This window comes from Gossypium raimondii, chromosome 8, assembly GCF_025698545.1.
Source record: "Gossypium raimondii isolate GPD5lz chromosome 8, ASM2569854v1, whole genome shotgun sequence".
NCBI classification, from domain to species: domain Eukaryota; kingdom Viridiplantae; phylum Streptophyta; class Magnoliopsida; order Malvales; family Malvaceae; genus Gossypium; species Gossypium raimondii.
Window position 1 is genome coordinate 48,770,769 of NC_068572.1, and position 19,610 is coordinate 48,790,378.

The 19,610-nt window shown below is 34.3% G+C and overlaps 1 protein-coding gene across 1 annotated transcript; it reads left to right on the top strand.

Annotated features, from left to right (window-relative positions):
* Nucleotides 1-3,591: 3,591 nt before the first annotated feature.
* LOC128043058 (uncharacterized) lies at nt 3,592-19,367 on the top strand. Its single transcript, XM_052634864.1, has 6 exons — nt 3,592-3,606; nt 3,997-4,069; nt 6,484-6,933; nt 7,067-7,190; nt 7,290-7,500; nt 19,161-19,367. The coding sequence occupies exons 1-6, from the start codon at nt 3,592-3,594 to the stop codon at nt 19,365-19,367; spliced, it is 1,080 nt and encodes a 359-aa protein (XP_052490824.1).
* The last annotated feature ends 243 nt before the right edge of the window (nt 19,368-19,610 follow it).

Genomic DNA, 19,610 nt, shown 5'->3' on the forward strand with positions numbered 1-19,610 from the left:
TTTTCTTTGCGATATATTATCATTACCGATGTTTTATTTTTACACCACTGGTTCTTCATCATATGTAAAGTCAGGTCGTACCTCAATTTCATCTACTGACATAAAATGGGATGGGTCCATGTGATATTTCCTAAGCATGGGTACATGGAAAACATCATGGATACACTCAAGTCCTGGTGGCAACTTGAGTCGATAAGCCACTAGACCAATTCTTTCAGCCACTTCATATGGACCGATGAATCTTGGACTTAATTCCCCTCTTCGTCTGAACTTTAAGATCTTTTTCCATGGCGAGACCTTCAAAAACACCTCATCTCTTACTTGGTACTCAATATCTCGTTGTTTCAAATTAGCATAGGATTATTGTCTGTCTGAAGTAGTCTTTAATTTTTCACATATCATTTTTAACTTTTCCTTTATTTTGTGAACCAACTCTGGTCTAACTACACATTTTTTATCCAGTTTTACCCAACACAAAGGAGTTTTACATTTTTTCCCATACAATGCCTCAAAGAGTGCCATTTGGATGCTTGCTTGATAGCTATTATTGTTTACGAACTCTGTCAAAGGCAGATAACGTTCCCAACTTCCTACGAACTCTAACAGACAACTTTGTAACATGCCCTCGCAACATGCCCTCCAGTATTTGTATCACCCTATCTGATTGACCATATGTTTTTGGGTGATAAGTAGTACTTAAGTTAAGTTTTGAACCCAAAACTTCTTGTAGACTTTTACAGAATCTCAAAATGAATCGAGGATCTCGGTCGGAGGTAGTAGAATTGATACGCCATGAAGTCGCACTACACCATGAAGTCGCACTATCTCTATGATGTATAACTCTACAAGTTTTTGCAATGTATAAATTGTGCGAACAGTTAGAAAGTGTGAACTCTTCGTGAGGTGATTCACAATCACCTATATTGCATCTTTCTTTACCGAAGTCAGGGGTAAGCCTGAAACAAATTCCATAGTGATCCTTTCCCACTTCCATTCTGGAATTTCAGTGGTTGTAGCAATCCTAAGGGAAATTGATGTGATTCTTTCACATTCTGACAAACTAAGCACTCCGCCACAAAACCTGTGATAGCTCGCTTCAACCTAGGTCACCAATATAGTTCATGAAGGTCACGGTACATCTTATTGTTCCCTGGGTGCATTGTGTAAGGGCTGCTGTAAGCTTCAGTAAGGATTGCATGTTTAAATTCTTTGCCACAAGGCACGTAGAGTCTTCCAAAAAAACAAAGTATCCCTTTTCCATTCAGTGCGAAATCCCTCTGAACCCTATATTCCACTTAGCGAACCCACCTTGTCAAGTCCCTATCTACGTATTGCTTCTCTTTTATTTGTTCCGAAAGGGTTGGTTTTACTTGCAGTTCAACAAGCAGTTCCCCATCACTTGTTACACTCAAACGTGCAGATAGAGCTCGCAGTTCACTCAGTAACTTTCTACTTAAGCCATCTACAATCACATTCTTGTTTCCAGGGTGATATTCTATCATGCAATCATAATTTTTCAGAAGTTTTATCCACCTTCTCTAACATAAGGTCAGCTCTTTCTGCGTAAGAAGATACTTGAGGCTCTTATGGTCTGATAGATGGTACATCGCTTGCCATATAAGTAGTGTCGCTAAATCTTGAGTTTGAACACCACTACTACTAACTCCAGATCATGAGTTGGGTAGTTTTGCTCATGAGGCTCAAATTGTCTCGAAACATAAGTCACCACCCTTCCTTTTTGCATTAGCATGTAGACAAGTCCCATGTGCGAGGCATCACTGTAAACTACAAAGTCTTTCCTAGATTCTGGTTAAATTAGTACAGGTGCTTTAGTGACTATTGCCTTAAGTTTTTCGAAGCTTTCCTGTCTTTCCTTTGTCCATGCAAACTCCACATCTTTCTACAACAGCTTTGTTAAGGGTGTCGCAATTGTGGCGAACCCTTCAAAAATCTACGATTTGATGATCTCTATTCTAAAATTGTTTCGATCTTCTTTGGTTCCTCGTGAAACCCTTTTGTTGAAACCACATAACCTAAGAATGCTACCTTATTTAGCCAAAATTCTGACTTGCTAAGTTTCGCGAACAGTTGTTTCTACCAAAAGATCTGTAACACAGCTCGTAGGTAAGCATCATACTCTTCTTCAATTTGCGAGTACACCATGACATCATCTATGAAGACGACCACGTGCTGGTCCTAGTACTCATTTAACACTCAATTAATCAAGTCCATGAACACACTAGGTGCATTTGTTAAACTAAAGGGCATGACCAAAAATCTATAATGCCCATTCTTTATTCTAAAAGTTGTTTTCAAAATATTTGACTCCTTCACCATAAGCTGGTAATATCCTGATGGCAAGTCTATTTTTTAGAATACGATGGCACCTCCTAGTTGGTCGAACATGTATTAATTCGTGCCAATGGGTACTTATTCTTGATGGTCAATTTGTTAAACTATTTGTAGTTGATAAACATCCTCTAGCTACCATCCTTCTTTGTCACAAACAGAACTAGCAATCCCCATGGTGACACACTTGGTCGAATGAAGCCTCTATCAAGCAACTCCTATAATTGTTTCTTTAGCTCTTTGAGCTCTTGTGATGCCATATGATAAGGTGTAATAGACACTGGTGGACTACCTGGGTATAACTCAATGACGAACTCCACTTTGCAATCTAGGGTAAACCAGGTAGCTCATCTAGACACACATCAGGAAAATATGCTATAGTTTGTATATTGCAAACCCCTATCACTTTGTTCTGCGAACCCATCGCATAAGCGAGGTAGACATCGCAGCCTGTTCCCATAATCTTCTCTGCTCTAATTACTGAGACTATGTTAGGTAGAAATTGGGTTCACTTACCACCCACAACAATTTTCATCCCTTCTCTAGTTCGCGACATCACTCCTTTTAGTTCAAATTCTATTTTAGCTTTATGCTCAGTTAGCTAGTCCATCCCCAAAATTATGTCAAACCCATAAAAGGGAAATTCTATCAAATTAGCAAAGAAGACATGTCTTTGAATCATTAAGGGATACCTACGATACGCTCTGTTGACCAAAACCCTCTCACCAAATGAACTAGTGACAATTATACTATTATTAATGTTTCCTACTAGAATACCCAACTCACAAGCCAACTCGCTCAAAATGTACGAATATGTGGAACCAGAATCAATCAAAGAAAAAAACAAAATAGTTAGCAAAGTGAAGGTACATGTGATGACGTCATTTGTACCTTGATTCTATGATTTCCTAACGACATACACTTGTGGGAGCCATCCTATTTTAGCTTGAGTAGCAACTGTGTGCACTAGGGTTTGCTATCCAGCTTGTCTTGTGTCACTACCTCTGCCTCGTCCTCGACCACAAACCCCTACTCACGCTAGTGTGGAGGTTACATTCTAGGTTTTCAATCTCTTGTCATTCTAGGAAGTGCCTTAACATGTTTTCTTTAGACCCACACTTGAAACATACCCCGGTCAATTTTCGACTTTCCCCAGGATACTTATGTTCATAATGTTCACAAAGTGGCCATATTGGCAATTGGTGCGAACCTTCTTTTCAACCTGAGTGTTACCCTACTGCCATGACTGATCTGATTGTAAGTTGTGTCTGACGTTTCTACTAGATTTATGCGATTCGCGATCCTTATTGGATGTTCATCTACACTGCCTAGATGTTCGCGACCTTGTTATGGTTTTCAAAACCACTGCCTTTATCTCCTTAACAACCATCGCCTTTTCAACTAATTCATCAAAGTTTGTCGTGTCATGAGCTACCAGATAGAGTTGGATGTCGCGATGTAACCCAAAACAAAACCTTTTACAGCTATCCTTTTCAAGAGAGACCATCTCAGCTGCGTACTGGTTTAGTCTAAAAATTTCAAGCTCATACTCGCTATAGATAGTTCTCCTTGCACCAGGTTAATGAATTCTTGCTTGCGAACTTCTATGTACTACTCGCCCATGAACTTCTTCTTAAATGTTTTCAGGAAAAATTCCCAAGTGAATCGATTCGCAGCAGTTCCTTGCATCACTGTGTCCCATCAGTGATGGGTTTTGCCAGTAAGTAAGGATACAGTACATCCCAACTTTTCTTCCTTACTACAAGTAATCTGCTCAATGATCTTTTACACACCACTGAATTCCATCTATATTCCATTCATAAATTATCATTGTATTTACAAATTAGAAAAGAAAGAAAGAAAGAAAGAAAGGGAGAAACGAGAAAGACGAAGGGCCTTAGGGGTTTCAAAGTTCCAAGTTCAATTGGTTAGTCAATTTAGTCCCTTTTTCTTGTAATTTTTATGTTTTTGGAATCTCGGTGTTAAATACTACCTAACCTATGCCAAAATTTTAGAAATTATTGAGTTTTTAGGTGTTGTTAATGTTGAATAATTTTAGTATTAGGGACTAAATTGATAGATTTTAAGTTAGAAATGAAAAGGATTGAATTGTAAAATAAATTTTAAATTTTGAGTAATAGGGACTAAATTGTAAAAATTTTGAAATTTAGGGATTTAAGTGAAATTAGAGAGTTAAATTTAGTTCAAAATAGAATTTGTATGAAAATATAAGATTAATTGTGAAGAAATAAAATTAGTATCAATTTAGAGACTAAATTGAAATTTAGGCAATATTTGAGTAAAAATTGAAATATTCAATATGAAATTGAATTGTGTTGTATTGATGATTTTTAATTATTTTAATTCCATAGCTAACGTCATACCGGAACCCTCAACTAAAAAGAGGAAAGAGAAAGCCGACGAGGAATAGCTCGAAATTTCTTGTTTGTATTTCTATAATCCGAACTTAGTTATTAATTGTTGTATTTTGATTAAATGTTTATGGTAAGTGACTGAGGTGAGTATTTGACATTTTGATATTGAATTGAATTTATATGTATATGATTATATGAAAAATTGATATTAGATATTAATTTTTTTGAATTGTGAAATTAAACCCTATTAACTATATCGAGAAGAGTCAGATATAGATGACCTGCCATACGATTGGAAGAGTTCAAGGATTTCTTTGACTTCGAGTCGATGAGATACTAGGTGTCAATTTACTATTTCGAATTAATTCGATTAGGCACTGAGTGCCAATTTACCTCGATTTAGTCGATGAGACACTGGATGTCAAATTATTACTTCGGATTATCCAATGAGGCACTGGGTGCCAAACTGGTGTGTTTTGGTTGGATTCCTGTCTTTGTCCGAGTCCGAGTCGTCTTAGTAGGGGTAAATGAATTATAAATTTTTATGATTGATATTGAAATGGCATGGTATGAGAAATGGAAGTGAAATAGTGAATTGAAAATAGAATGTGAAATATGTTGCAAATATATGGAATATATGAGTTATATACTCATTAAATGAATATGGAAAGGATAATCCAATTGTATAATGAAATGTGAAATAAATTGTGAAAAGCTATTTATATAGCAAATATGAGAATTAAGATATTTGTGAAACAAATGAAATATAATATTATTGTTGTAATAATTAAATATTAATATGTGTTTATATTTTAATCATATATTTGTAATTTCTTATCTTTAAATATTCTGATTATAGAAATACCACTGAGTTTTTACTCAGCGTATTGTTTTGTTTTCCGTGCGGAAGTTAGGTACTTAATTTCGATCGCCGATTCAGCATCCAACAACGGTATTGAACTCAAACGTGGTGATGTTTATCCTTTTGTGTCAGCATGTACCTAAGGTGTCTAATTAATAGTTATTTTGTGGATTGAATGTAAATGAGGTTATAAGTTTAATATTTGTTTGGTATATATATACATGTGTTTGTTTTTGAGGTTTTATTATGATATGTTAATTGGTGTTTAAGTGTTCATAAGCTAGGTAAAATGGATTAAATTAAGTATATTTATAATTTGGACTTGAATGATACTTTGATGATATGATTTGATGATATAATTGTGGTACCAATGAGGGTACATTGGTTAGGCACCTAGGATGATTGTTTTGACATGTTTTGGATCTGTTCGATCATGTTTTGAATTGGTTAAATTAATGATTTTTGAGTTGCTTATTGTCCAAGCTTGTAGGGAATGGTAAACTTGTTGTTTTGACATGTTTTGGATCTGTTCGATCGTGTTTTCAAAGATCAATTTGAGATTGGGTTACTATCAGTTGAAAGTGAAAGAAAGTGATGTACCGAAGACGGCATTTCGTACATGGTATGGTCATTATGAATTTTTAGTGATGCCTTTTGGATTGACGAATGCTCTGGCAGCATTTATGGATCTCATGATTAGTATTTTTTAATCATATTTGGATCAATATTTGGTAGTTTTTATTTATGATATTTTGGTCTATTCGAAATCTGAATTTGAGCAAGAGCAACACTTCAGAATTGTTTTGCAAGTGTTACGAGAGAAACAGTTATATGGGAAGCTTAGTAAGTGTGAATTCTAGTTGTCAAATGTTATATTTTTGGGTCATTTTATCTCAGCAGATGGAATTAGAGTTGATCCGGAAAAGATAAAGGCAATTGTTCAGTGGAAAGCACCGAGGAATGTGTCAGAGATTCGTAGTTTTCTTGGATTAGCTAGTTATTACCGAATATTTGTAAATGGATTTTCGAAGATAGCTTTGTCGATGACAAAGTTGTTACATAAGAATGTTCAATTCGTCTGGGATGATCCGTGTCAAGAAATTTTTGAGAAATTGAAGCAGATGTTGACTGAAGCGCCAATTTTGACTTTACCAGAATCGAGAAAGGATTTTGTCGTTTATAGTGATGCTTCCTTAAGTGGTCTTGGTTGTGTTTTGATTCAAGACGGTAAAGTGATTTCTTATGCGTCTCACCAACTAAAAATGAATGAACGTAATTATCCGACGCATGATTTAGAGCTAGCTGCTGTGGTTTTTACTCTAAAGATATTGAGACACTACTTGTACGGTAAAAAGTGTTATATTTATACTGATCATAAGAGTCTCAAATACATTTTATCTAAAAATGAGTTGAATTTTTGATGGCGTCATTGGATAGAGCATCTGAAAAATTTTGATTGTGTTATTGAAAAAATTTGTAGCTGATGCGTTGAGTAGAAAAACAGCAATTGAATTGCGAGCAATGTTTGCTCAACTCAGTATCAATGATGATGGAAGTTTAATGGCTGAATTTAAAATCAAACCGGTGATGTTTGATCGAATCAAGTCAGCGTAGTTAGAAGATGACAAGTTGGCGAAGAAAAGAGAAATTGTTCAGAATGGTACATTAGAAAATTTCATCCTTGATGATTATGGTTATTTGAGATGTCATAACCGAATCTGTGTTCCAAATGTTTCTGAATTAAAAGAGTTGGTACTTCATGAAGCTCATGACAGTCCTTTTGCTTTGCATCCTGGAGGAACAAAAATGTATCGCTTTCTGCGAGAATCTTATTGTTGGCCAGGAATGAAAAGAGATGTGATCAAGTATGTTGCTAAATGTTTAACTTGTCAGCGAGTTAAGGCAGAACATCAGGTTTCTACCGGATTACTTTAGCTTATTACTATTCCTGAATGGAAATGGGATTTTATCACGATGGATTTTGTAACGGGGTTACCTTTATCGGCAAGTAAGAAAATGTAACACCCGAATTTTGGGCCTAGAAGAAATATGTTTTGAATAAGGGAACAGTTAGGAGACTGCACATAAATACCTAGTTGTGCAAGGAAGTGACATAAAGGAATGTCTGTTGCAGTGGTTAAGTGATTTAGGAGTGTTTGGAAGTGTCTGAGAAGTTAGAGGTTTAAGGCTTGGCTTATGCAAAATTTTTATTTTAAGTGAATAAAATCATTGGAGCAAGATAGTAGGTTCTTAAATTATTGTGGTTAAAATAGGATATAAAGAGAGCCTGTGGTCTAGTGGCAAGGTGGCATGTTGTGTATCTGTGAGGTTTGAGGTTCAATTCTTGGGTTGCGCAATGGAGTATTTATTTTGCTGCTTGAGCTGTGTAGGTAGTGGAGTTGGATTGAAATACTGCTAAATGGAGTTTGAACTGGGTCATAGAGAGAATTGAGGAGGGATATTTGTAGAGATTTTAGGAGAGAATATTGGGATTTAGAGAGGTTGTTGTTGTGGAGTGATAATAGTAGAAAATTAAGGGATTTCGGGGTTATCAATTGGGATTTTTATTTTCATTTCAATTCTTTTTCAGTTCTTTTCCAAAATTTTAGATGTTTCAATTCTCCCAATCCCCTGCCAATTTTCTTTTTGCTGATTTTTCTTTCTCTTTTCCTCTCTTTCATCTTTAGCACTTTCTAGTAAGTTTAGTTAACGTGATTGAAATTTAGGTTCTGGTAATTGTTACTAAAGGTGTTGTCTTGTGTTAGGAGAAGATTAAGTGACTGGAGTTCTTCCCTAACGGAGTCGTCGTGTGTGGAATCGCTAATGTTTAGTCGAAGGTAATGACTTTTGTTGTTGTTAAAGGTTGCTCGTCTCGCTAGGGCTGTGAATAGGTGTTAATTGAGTGACTGATTGGAGTTTTAATTGATCAAATCTAGGTTCTGCTAGTTTCGGAAGTGTTTCGGCATCAAACCGCATCAGGTGTATAACAGCACTTCATAAACGATATCGGTGAAATACCGAGAAGTGTGTGTAATCAGACCCCTTCAATTGCAAATCGATAAAAATCGAAAAGTAAAAAATGACGGCGTTTGAGGCCACATGATCGTATGAACGCTCGTGGGGTAATCCGAGCCCACAAAACATGGTGCTTGACTGTAGTGGCCGCCATGAGCATTCTCATGTGCTTAGGCCGAAATGGGTTGTGTGGGCCCAATGGGCTTGTAGGCCCCACACGGATGAAATCCACGAATTGTGACAAATACTGGACTGGGCTATGTAGATCTCATAGCCATGGTAGAATCTAGGCTAAACGGGCTACACGAGAGTGTGGGCCCACTTGGGCCGATTAATGGGCCTTGGGACCATTTACACTGTCATGACCATTTAGGTTACCTGAGTTGTTCGAGGCGACTGCGGACCTTCCGAGAGGTCGATATCTACACCGAGACCCTAAAATAGGTAAAATGACCAAAATACCCCTAAAGGGTAAAATAACTATTTTACCCTTAATAGATGAAAATGACTGAAATACCCTCATAGGGTAAAATGACTGAAATACCCCCATAGGGTAAAATGACCAAAATACCCCTATAGAGTAAAATGATCGAAATACCCCATAGGGTAAAATGACCGAAATACCCCCATAGGATAAAATAACTGAAATACCCCTATAGGGAAAATGACTGAAATACCTCCATACGGTAAAATGACTGTTATAGCCTTATGTTATGTATGACTGATTTGCTCTATGATATGTATGACTATGATTGAGCATGACATTTTGCATACACGTATGATATTATGTTATGACATGTTGCATAGGGTAGGGTTGTTATATTTGGAGGAAGTGTATTGTACTGTTAAGGTCGCACGGGTCGCCCAAGGCGAGTGTGGACCTACTGGTGGCTTTGCCACATATCTTTATATCGGCAACTTTACTACGATCATCGACATCGGCGGCTCTCATGCGATGTTATTCTTGGCGACTTTATGCGATATTGGTGTGTTGGCTGGGTGGGTCGATTTTATCCCTACATGGTGTGTTGGTGGTACGGAGTGGTGTGTTGGCTGATTAGGATGGGTTGCATTATTGCACTGCGCTGTTACTGTATTGAGCTAAGGCCCACACTGTTATTGTATTGGGCTAAGGCCCACACTGTTACTGTATTGAGCTAAGGCCCACACTGTACTATCACTGAATAGGGCTTACTGCATGCTGTTTACTGAATGACTGATAGGGGATTACACATTGAGTTTTCGTAAACTCACCCTTTCTTTTATTTACTTACGGGAAATCCTCGGCCATAGGCGATTTGGTGCTATGAGGGACTCGGATGTGGCCATACTACTGCAGCTGTTTATTACTAGTTTTTATTTAAATTTAAAGTTTGTGTTGGGTTTGTTCATGTAATAAAGGCCTTTTAAGTTTGTTTAAGTTTTTAATTGGGCTTTTGCTTATTTACTTTAAATTGCTAGTTTAGGGAAGACGAATTTTCAAAATAATAATTGTTTTCAAAGTCATGAACTTTAAACGAATGGAGTTTTCAAATGCTTCCACGTTTTAAAAACAACTATTATAACAGTAGCATATAATAAGACAAACATTTTAACTAGATGATTGTTAAATAATACTAAAGAGGTTTTAAGCTTAGAAATTTTTTTTCCAACAAGAAAATTTGCAAACGACACTTCAATATGACACGCCAGATTCGGCCATAATGTCTAGGCTAGGTTTGGGGTGTTACAGAAAAATACTATTTGGGTGATTGTTGATCGACTTACAAAATCAGCTCATTTCGTTGCAGTCAGGACTGATTGGACACTTCAAAAGCTTACTGAATTTTATATTCAAGAAATTGTGAGATTGCATGGTGTTCCTATGTTGACAATTTATGATCGGAATCCGCTATTTAATTCGAGATTTTGGAAATAGTTGCATGAATCTCTTGGTACGTAACTTAATTTTAGTACAACTTTTCACCCACATATTGATGGACAATTTTAGCATGTTATTTAGATTTTGGAAGATATGCTTCGTGATTATGTTATTGATTTTGAATTAGGTTGGGAGCATTACTTACCTTAGGCTGAATTTGTATACAACAATAGTTTTCAATCAAGTATTCAAATTGCTCCGTATGAAGCTTTATATGGTCGTAGATGTCTATCACCTATTTGTTGATGGAATTGATCCAAGAAACGAAAGACATTATTAAGAAAATTTGAGATAGATTGAAGGCAGCTTTTGACAGGCAGAAATCATATGAAAATTTGAAACATCGAGATATTGAATATTCTATTGGCGATAAAGTGTTTCGTAAAGTTTCGCCTTGGAAGAAAATTTTGAGATTTGGCCGAAAAGGGAAATTGAGTTTTCGTTTTATTGGACTGTATGAGATCACGGACCAGTTGCATATCTTTTAGCTTTGCCTGCGGAATTACAGAAAATTCATGATGCTTTCATGTTTCAATGCTTAGAAAATATCGATTAGCCCCATCTCATGTTATCTTGATAGAGGATATTGAAATTCAACTTGATTTATCGTACGAAGAAAAACCAGTTGAAATTTTGGCTTGAGAAGTAAATGAATTGCGAAATAAGCAAGTTTTGTTAGTGAAAGTGTTGTGGCGTAGTCATAGTGTTGAGGAAGCAACTTGGGAACCAGAAGAGACAATGAGATCTCAGTACCCTCACCCCTTTTCAGGTAAATTTCAGGGGCGAAATTTATTTAGGGGGAGAATTGTAGCGACTCGATAGTAACGGGTGTCGAAAAATATATTTTTGAGACTCCATTTTCGTAAATCAGACTCGTAAATATACCAGACTATCCCGAGGATCTGAGGATTGGGTTTGGAATGAGATAATCATAATTTGAAATTTGTAATAAAAATTTTAAAACTTAAAAATTTGGAGAAACTTTGAAACTTTGGAGAAACAAGTTTTGATTTCTGAAATGAGTATTTCGAGTCCTCTTTTTCATTCTTAATCTGATAGCCTTTTATAGAGGGATATTATCTCTTTACATCATTTGAATTGGGAAATTTTCCCTTTCGTCATTACATTTGAGACTTTGATTAAAACTTTTCAGATAATATATTCTTTTATTACAAAAATACAAATTACAGAGAATATTTACTATTCATGCATCTTCTCTTGCAGAGGAATATTTACTGTTTTCATCAGAGAATATTTCCTATTCACACATCTTTTCTTGTAGGGAATATTTCGTCAGATTTCCTGTTCACTTGTCTTTTCTTGCATCATTTTTTCTTGGTCCTGGTGATGGTCACTAAAGTGGTATCATCTGTAAGATCCACCGTCTTGATTGAGGATGCTAAAGATTTCTCATCTTTAAATTCGGAATCCAATGAGCTGAGCATTTCAGCCATGAGTTTTTTGTATTCCTTTTTGGTCTTGGCTTGAGCTAACATCGCACTAGCTATCGACTTTGCTTGAAGGAATTTTGTTGTGGTTTGATCAGGGGTTGCGGACTTACATAATCTTGGATTCTTGTTGAAAAAATTATCCAAATATTTTGAATCATATTTTTCATCATTAAATTTGTCCCACCATTTAGTCCTGTAGTTCCGAACTAGTAATGAAATTCCAATATATTGATCTTGCTCATAAGAATAATTCAATGAAACAATCCAAGAAATGCACAGTTTTGAGAAAATATGGATTGTCCTGTAAATGTGTTTTTGGTCTAGTTCAAGCTGAAATTTGTCAAAGAATTTGGGCCATAAGTTTTGAATTTTTTCTGGTAGTATCTCAAAAGATGATGGTCCATACCAATTCCACCATTCTTGAACCAGTTTGGGAATTTGAATTGGGTGCCGTATTTGAAATATATGAGCAAGAGTGTCTCATGTGTTGGTTGTTCATTAAGAAGGCATTGTACCATGCCATTTGGTAATCCCAATATGTAAAATATGGGTAGTGGTCTATTTTGGTGGTAAATTTGACAGGGAATTTCTTTGGAGAATTTGGGTTTTCACTCCAATCTCTTGGACAAAAAATTTTTAGTATTTGGGCTGTTGAATGGGTAATAAAATTTGGATCTTTTGGGTCTGTGTAATGTTTGAACAATATTGATCCAGTTTGAACCAGTATGTTTTCATAATACTGTTGGGGTTTTTGAGAATCTAATGGCTTGAAATGCCATCCATTGAAAAGTTCTTTTACAAGTATATGTGGAGGTTTTTTTGAAATTTCTTCCTCCATAACAAGAATTTTTTCAAAATATTTGTTTGGAAAATATTGTAAAGATTTTTGTGTAGCAGTCTGTGAAGACACTGCTATCTCCTTTGGAAAAACATCTTGGAGAGAAGTCTCTTTTAAAACAATTTTGAGAGATTTTGGTTTATGTAAAACAATCTCTTTATTTTAAGGTCTGCATTTGTTTCGTGTTTTAAGGTCTGCATTTGTTCTTTCATTTCTTGTTGTTCTATTTTAAGCTGAGAAAGTTCTAATTTAATTTGTTTTATTTCCAACTGTAATTCAGAATTTGTAATTTGTCTTGGTTTTATTTTTTCATATTTATTAAATATTATATCTTGTATATTATACATTTGTGATTGACTAGAAATAATTTCTTTTTCTTTTTCTCGGTTTATCTTTTAATGAGGATTTTAATTTCAAAAGGTATTCTCTTTTAAGTTCGGGTCTTGAATTTTATCAATAACTTCAATCATAAATTCTTGATCTTTGGTTAACATATTAATTGAGGTTCATTTTCATCACCGTAAGACTAGGATGTTGTATGTAATTCGTCTATTTGTAATTCAACTATTTCGGTAGATGTATCATTTTCGAAGAAGTTGTTTCTAATAGAATCTCATTTAATTTTTTTCTATTTCTTCATCTAGGTTTAAATTATTGATTTTTCTTTTAATTTTACAATATTTTGAGATATGTCTTGGTTTTCCACATCTATAACATTGTATTGTTTTATCAATTTTGTTTTCTGCTTTTTGTTGTTTCTTTCCTTTTCTCGTATTTTCTATATTTGATTTTTTATAATATTCTGAAATATTCTTATTCCTATTTTCGGCTTTACAGGGCAACGTGTTTTTGAAGAAGAAGGTTCATTCCTAATGTCAAATTGGTGGCAGAATGATCCTAATTCCTTTCTACATTGATATCTTTCTTTCTTAAGTTGTTTTTTGTAATTTTAAATCTTTACAAATTTTTAATCCTTCTTTTGGTTGAAACTAATTAGTTCACCATATGTAAGCTTTTCATATGGAATAATACCTCTGTAATTTTCTCTTATTTGATTTCTAACTTTTTTCCTAATAAAGTGGGAAGTCCTGCTAGAAACTTTTCTTTCCAAAATGGTTGTTGGTTATCGATATTTGCATAACTCTAGTCATAAATACATCTTTATACCATTTAAAATCGATTAATTTTTTGCATTTTAAATTTTATAATAGTTCTCAATTTCTATCTTTAAGATGAGAAGGATCTCCTATAAAGTGTTTAGAGATTGAGAAAATTAAAGTTGCTACTGCATCTTAGATTTCTCTTCCTTGTTCATCTAAAATAATTCTTTCTTGTTCATCCTTTTTTAATGCTTTTAAAATTTCTCCCTATTGGGTTTTAGTGAGTGCATGATCCCACCATCCTTTTAATTGACCAGTAAATCCAGCAACTAAAAGATTAGCTATAGCATGATCATTGATTAATCCATTTTGATTTTGGGTTTTATAAACATTTGAAACCATTGTCATTTGTTGTAATAAACTAAAAATATTGTATTCAGACATTCTATCTGTATTCCATTCATAAATTGTATCAACATTGTATTTACGAAGTTAGTTGTGCGGTTAATTAGGTTTTGGTTAGGTTAATTTGCATGAATTAGGAGTAATTAGGTATAAGGACTAAATTGCATATAGGTTGAAAGTTGAATTATAGATTAAAGAATAATTAAAGGGATTAAATAAGCAGTTATGCCATTGGCATTAAATGAGGCGGCAAAAGATTAAAAAAATGTGTAAGTTTATTATATATATTATAATATAAAAATCTTAATGTTTAAGCATATATAGTATAATATAAAAAGAAAGAAAGACAGAAACAGAGAAAGCCAAACTAATTAGAAAAGAAAGAAAGAAAGAAAAAAAAAGGGAGAAACGAGAAAGACGAAGGGCCTTAGGGGTTTCAAAGTTCCAAGTTCAATTGGTTAGTCAATTTAGTCCCTTTTTTTCTTGTAATTTTTATATTTTTGGAATCACGGCGTCAAATCCTACCCAACCTATGCTGAAATTTTAGAAATTATTAAGTTTTTAGGTGTTGTTAATGTTGAATAATTTTAGTATTAGGGACTAAATTGATAGATTTTTAAGTTAGAAATGAAAAAGGATTGAATTGTAAAATAAATTTTAAATTTTGAGTAATAGGGACTAAATTGTGAAAATTTTGAAATTTAGGGATTTAAGTGAAATTAGGGAGTTAAATTTAGTTTAAAATAGAAACTATATGAAAATATAAGATTAATTGTGAAGAAATAAAATTAGTCTCGGTTTAGGGACTAAATTGAAATTTAGGCAATATTTGAGTAAAAATTGAAATATTCAATATGAAATTGAATTGTGTTGTATTGATGGTTTTTAATTGTTTTAATTCCGTAGCTAACGTCATACCAGAACCCTCGACTAAAAAGGGGAAAGATAAAGTCGACAAGGAATAGCTCGAAATTTCTGGTTTGTATTTCTATAATCCGAACTTAGTAATTAATTATTGTATTTTGATTAAATGTTCATTGTAAGTGGTTGAGGTGAGTATTTGGCATTTTGATATTGAATTGAATTTATATGTATATGTGATTATATGAAAAATGATATTGGATATTAATTGTTTTTGAATTGTGAAATTAAACCCTATTAACTATATCGAGCTGAGTCGAATATAGATGGCATGCCATAGGATTGGAAGAGTTCAGGGATTTCTTCAATTTCGAGTCGATAAGACACTGGGTGTTAATTTATGACTTCGGATTAATTCAAAGAGGCATTGGGTGCTAATTTACTTCAGTTTAGCCAATGAAATACTGGGTGTCAAATTATTACTTTGAATTATCCGATGAGACACTGGGTGTCAAACTGGTGTGTTTTGGTTGGATCTGTGTGTCCGTCCAAGTCCGAGTCATGTTTATAATTTGGACTTGAATGATACTTTGATGATATGATTTGATGATATAATTGTGGTACCAATGAGAGTACATTGGTTAGACACCTAGGATGATTGTTTGACATGTTTTGGATTTGTTTGATCGTGTTTTGAATTGGTTAAATTAATGATTTTTGAGTTGCTTATTGTACAAGCTTGCAGGGAATGGTAAACTTGTTATTTAAGGTACATTTTGAGTCCACACGGCCAGACACACAGGCGTGTGAATGGGCTGTGTGAAACACACGGCTAGCACAAGGACGTGCGAGGTCATTTTGAAAGGGCACACAGCCTGGCACATGGGCCTGTGGCTTGGCTGTGTGACCCAAGTCAGAGAGTTACATGGGTATAGACACAGGCTGGGACACGACCGTGTGTCCCTATTTTGAATACCCACACGGCATGAGACACGGGCATGTCTTCTGACCGTGTGAGTCACACGGCCTGACTACACGTCCGTGTGAACCCTGCAGCTTTGAAAATTTTATTATTTTTCAAAAAATTCTCTAAGTTTTCGAATTAGTCCCGATTTGTTTCTAACACGTATTTTGGGCCTCGAGGGCTCAAATAAGAGACATTATGTATGAATTTAATTAGTTTTTGACCTGAATATTATATGATATAAATGTTTAAATTTATGTTTGTTTGATCGATAAACTTCGATAATGCTTCGAAACCCTATTCCAATGACAGATGTGGGTTACGGGTGTTACAAATTAATTCATTAGTTACCTTACAATTGTAATGCAAGAATAACTTAGTCATGGTTTTACTTAATCAAACATCTTACCGAGACCTATTACAACACAAACACAATTTTAATAAATCAAGTAGACGAAATGCAATCAACCTAAAACGAATTAAATTTAAGCCATATTAATTAAATTAAATATATCAGCATCACAAATATTCATAAACATGTTCATAATAACAACAATAAAATTAAAAGGATAAGGAACACGAATCAAATCTGATGTTTCTCCGAGGCTTGAGTAGTTTTCTCTGTTCCTTCTCCACTTGTTCTTATTGAACTGAGGCTTCCACGAATAGTTGAATGCTGCTCCAAATGCAGGTTGAATGACTCTTTTTCAAGAGGTGAAATCGGAAAAGGAATAAGGGAAGAAAATGAAGAACAATGAAAGGGAATGAAGAGAGAAAAGTGAGAGAGAATTGAATAAATGAATGGGGTTGAGATGTGTTTGAAGTGAGCAGACAAGGGGGTATTTATAGGTTGAGAAGGCCACTAAAAATAGCCAAAATCAGAAGCCAAAGACTCTCCCCATGGTCGGCCACACATGTGGCATGTTTGAAGATTTCAAACATGCTATTTTTAGGTAGGGGCAAATCTTGAAAGTCATGAATAGTGAAGGGGTTTGAATGAAAATTGAAGGATTCTTCAAGGACCATTTTGCAAGCCAAATAATCTGCAAAACAAGCTGATTGGGTCAGCATGTGGGACGGTTTTGGGCTTCCCAGTGCTCGGTTGGATCGATTTTCTCGGTTCAGCTCAACTGGGCCTCTTTCCATAATTAATTATCAATAATTTATTTAACCAAATTAAATTGGATTAAAATTAAAATTACTTATATTATGAATTAATATTCATAATTTGGACCATCTTTGGCTGAAAATATAATTCTCCTTGATGCTTTAAAATTGCTTCTCGGTTTTGTGCTTCTACTAGTGTCTACCAATCTATTTTTTGCCCTTTGTGTAAATCTGTCAAAAATAATCAAAAATAATCAAAATTTATTATAAAATTAATTAAAATTCAACATGTTAATAATTTGAGCACAAATTAATTATTTTATAATAATTATATATTTTTCGACTAGAATTTTACTGAAACTGCATGAATTTGAGTTAAAAAGGGCATGAAAAAGTTTGTATATTTTCGTGTTTCCACACCCCCAAACTTAATTCATTGCTCGTCCCGAGTAATGCATAAATTTGAAAAAAATTTCTTGAAAACACCTTTGAAAAATGCCTTCAAAACAATATTCTTCCCAAAATTATGATTTTAGTATACTTATGCTCAAGAACAAGAAATTTTGAGTTTTACGCTACCTAACTATACATATCATTCAAATTAATCTCAATCATTATTATGATAGCAAAAATAGACTAAATGCTTACTCAATAAAGACATGTTAAATACCTACCAATATGATTTTATTCCCTTATTTAAGATTAAACTGCAATCATCAAAGTTTAATTTATGCCTTCATATGCTGAGCATAAAAATTACTCTCCACTAATGTAGGTAGCATAGAAACTTGAATCAATAGGTCTTTAAAAAAGTTGTAACGTGGCAAGGCTAGGGGTAGGTAAAAGATGGATAATTTTAGGCTAAAAACCCTAGACTCAACTTGAATCAGACCTTCGGAATAACTACCTTCAATACATCAACTTGTTTTGCTTTCACATGCTCTTTTGTACATATATTTCTTTCGATTACATATGCTCTCCTTTTTTCTTTTTCTTTTTCTTTTTTTCTTCTTTTTTTTCACGAGCATTTTGTTGTATGTACTACAATTTTTTGAGCATTTGATACTTCTTTTCAACTCCCCCAAACTTATTTTCAAAGAATATTCCGTATAGTACTCAGTCTAGTGTTTGGGACAATTTAAAGATAATTAAGAGAGAAGTGATGACTAAATATTGCAAGGGTTCAAATAAAATTAGGCCATATAGTCTCAAAGTTGGGTTTCAAAGGATAAAATTTCATTAAGGTTGGTTTAAAAGACTCAAACGGTCCAAACAAAAGTTGCCTAAATCATTTTCAACATTCCGTGATTCCTAGGATTTCTCCTCAAGAAACTACTAAGTCAATTATAGAGACTTAAACTTTCATGCATGCCTAACTCTCCTGAAGAACTAAAAATTTTATGGTATGATTTGCATGCTTTAAAATTACATTTATGTCATAATTTAACTAACATAACAATTATTGAAATAATCGAACTTTGTATATACTGAAGTTTAGCATACTTAACAAAATTTCAAATTTTTGAACAAAATATATCCTAATCATAATTAAAAGAAAATTTTATTCTGAGAAGAAATAATTTCAATTTTTCGGTCCCCCTACTTAAGATGAACAATGTCCTCATTGTTAAAAGTGAATAGGTACTATACACCAAGTAGGATTCTAAAAAAGAGGAGGTGAGTCAATTTGACTGCTTAAGTTTCAAGCTCTCTCTAGATCCAATCCTAGACATGTATATATCTATTGACACACTTTGTACTTTGCAACTTGTTCATTTTTTATTTAGGATTTCCACCTCTTGTTTTATTATGCGAAAATAAAAATTTTCTAATAAAACCTAATCCTAAAATATTAAATAACGTAAGAACGGAAATAAATAAAGTCAAGAACCCCCCTTTTATTTATTTGCAGATTCCTTCGAATTTGACTTATCTTTTGCTCCATCGTCTTTGTTTTTGCATGAATCACTTCGTTCCCTCTTTGATAATGGACTCCACTGGTTTTATTGGTTCTGCCTTATCAGGGATTTCAGCTGGCTGCATTGGTTCGATCTCTGTGGGATCTTCTTCTTTTTCTTCTTCGGGTCCTCGCTCTCTTCAACTCGTTGCTGGAGAATAGAATCTCCGGCTATTCGGTAGAGGTCCTAATCTGTGATTGAGCCCTGGCGATAACCTGTCTTCTTTACGTTTACAAGAATTTTAGCTTTCAAGCACGAAATTGTTACCGTAAAGGGAAAGTAAGCTGGACCAGAACGTCTATCGGCATAATTCCACATTTCTCTCAGAATGATTTTTCCCACATTAATGGTCTTTGTTGTTAAAATCGAGTACAACAAGACCATTTGCTCTAATGAAATCGTAG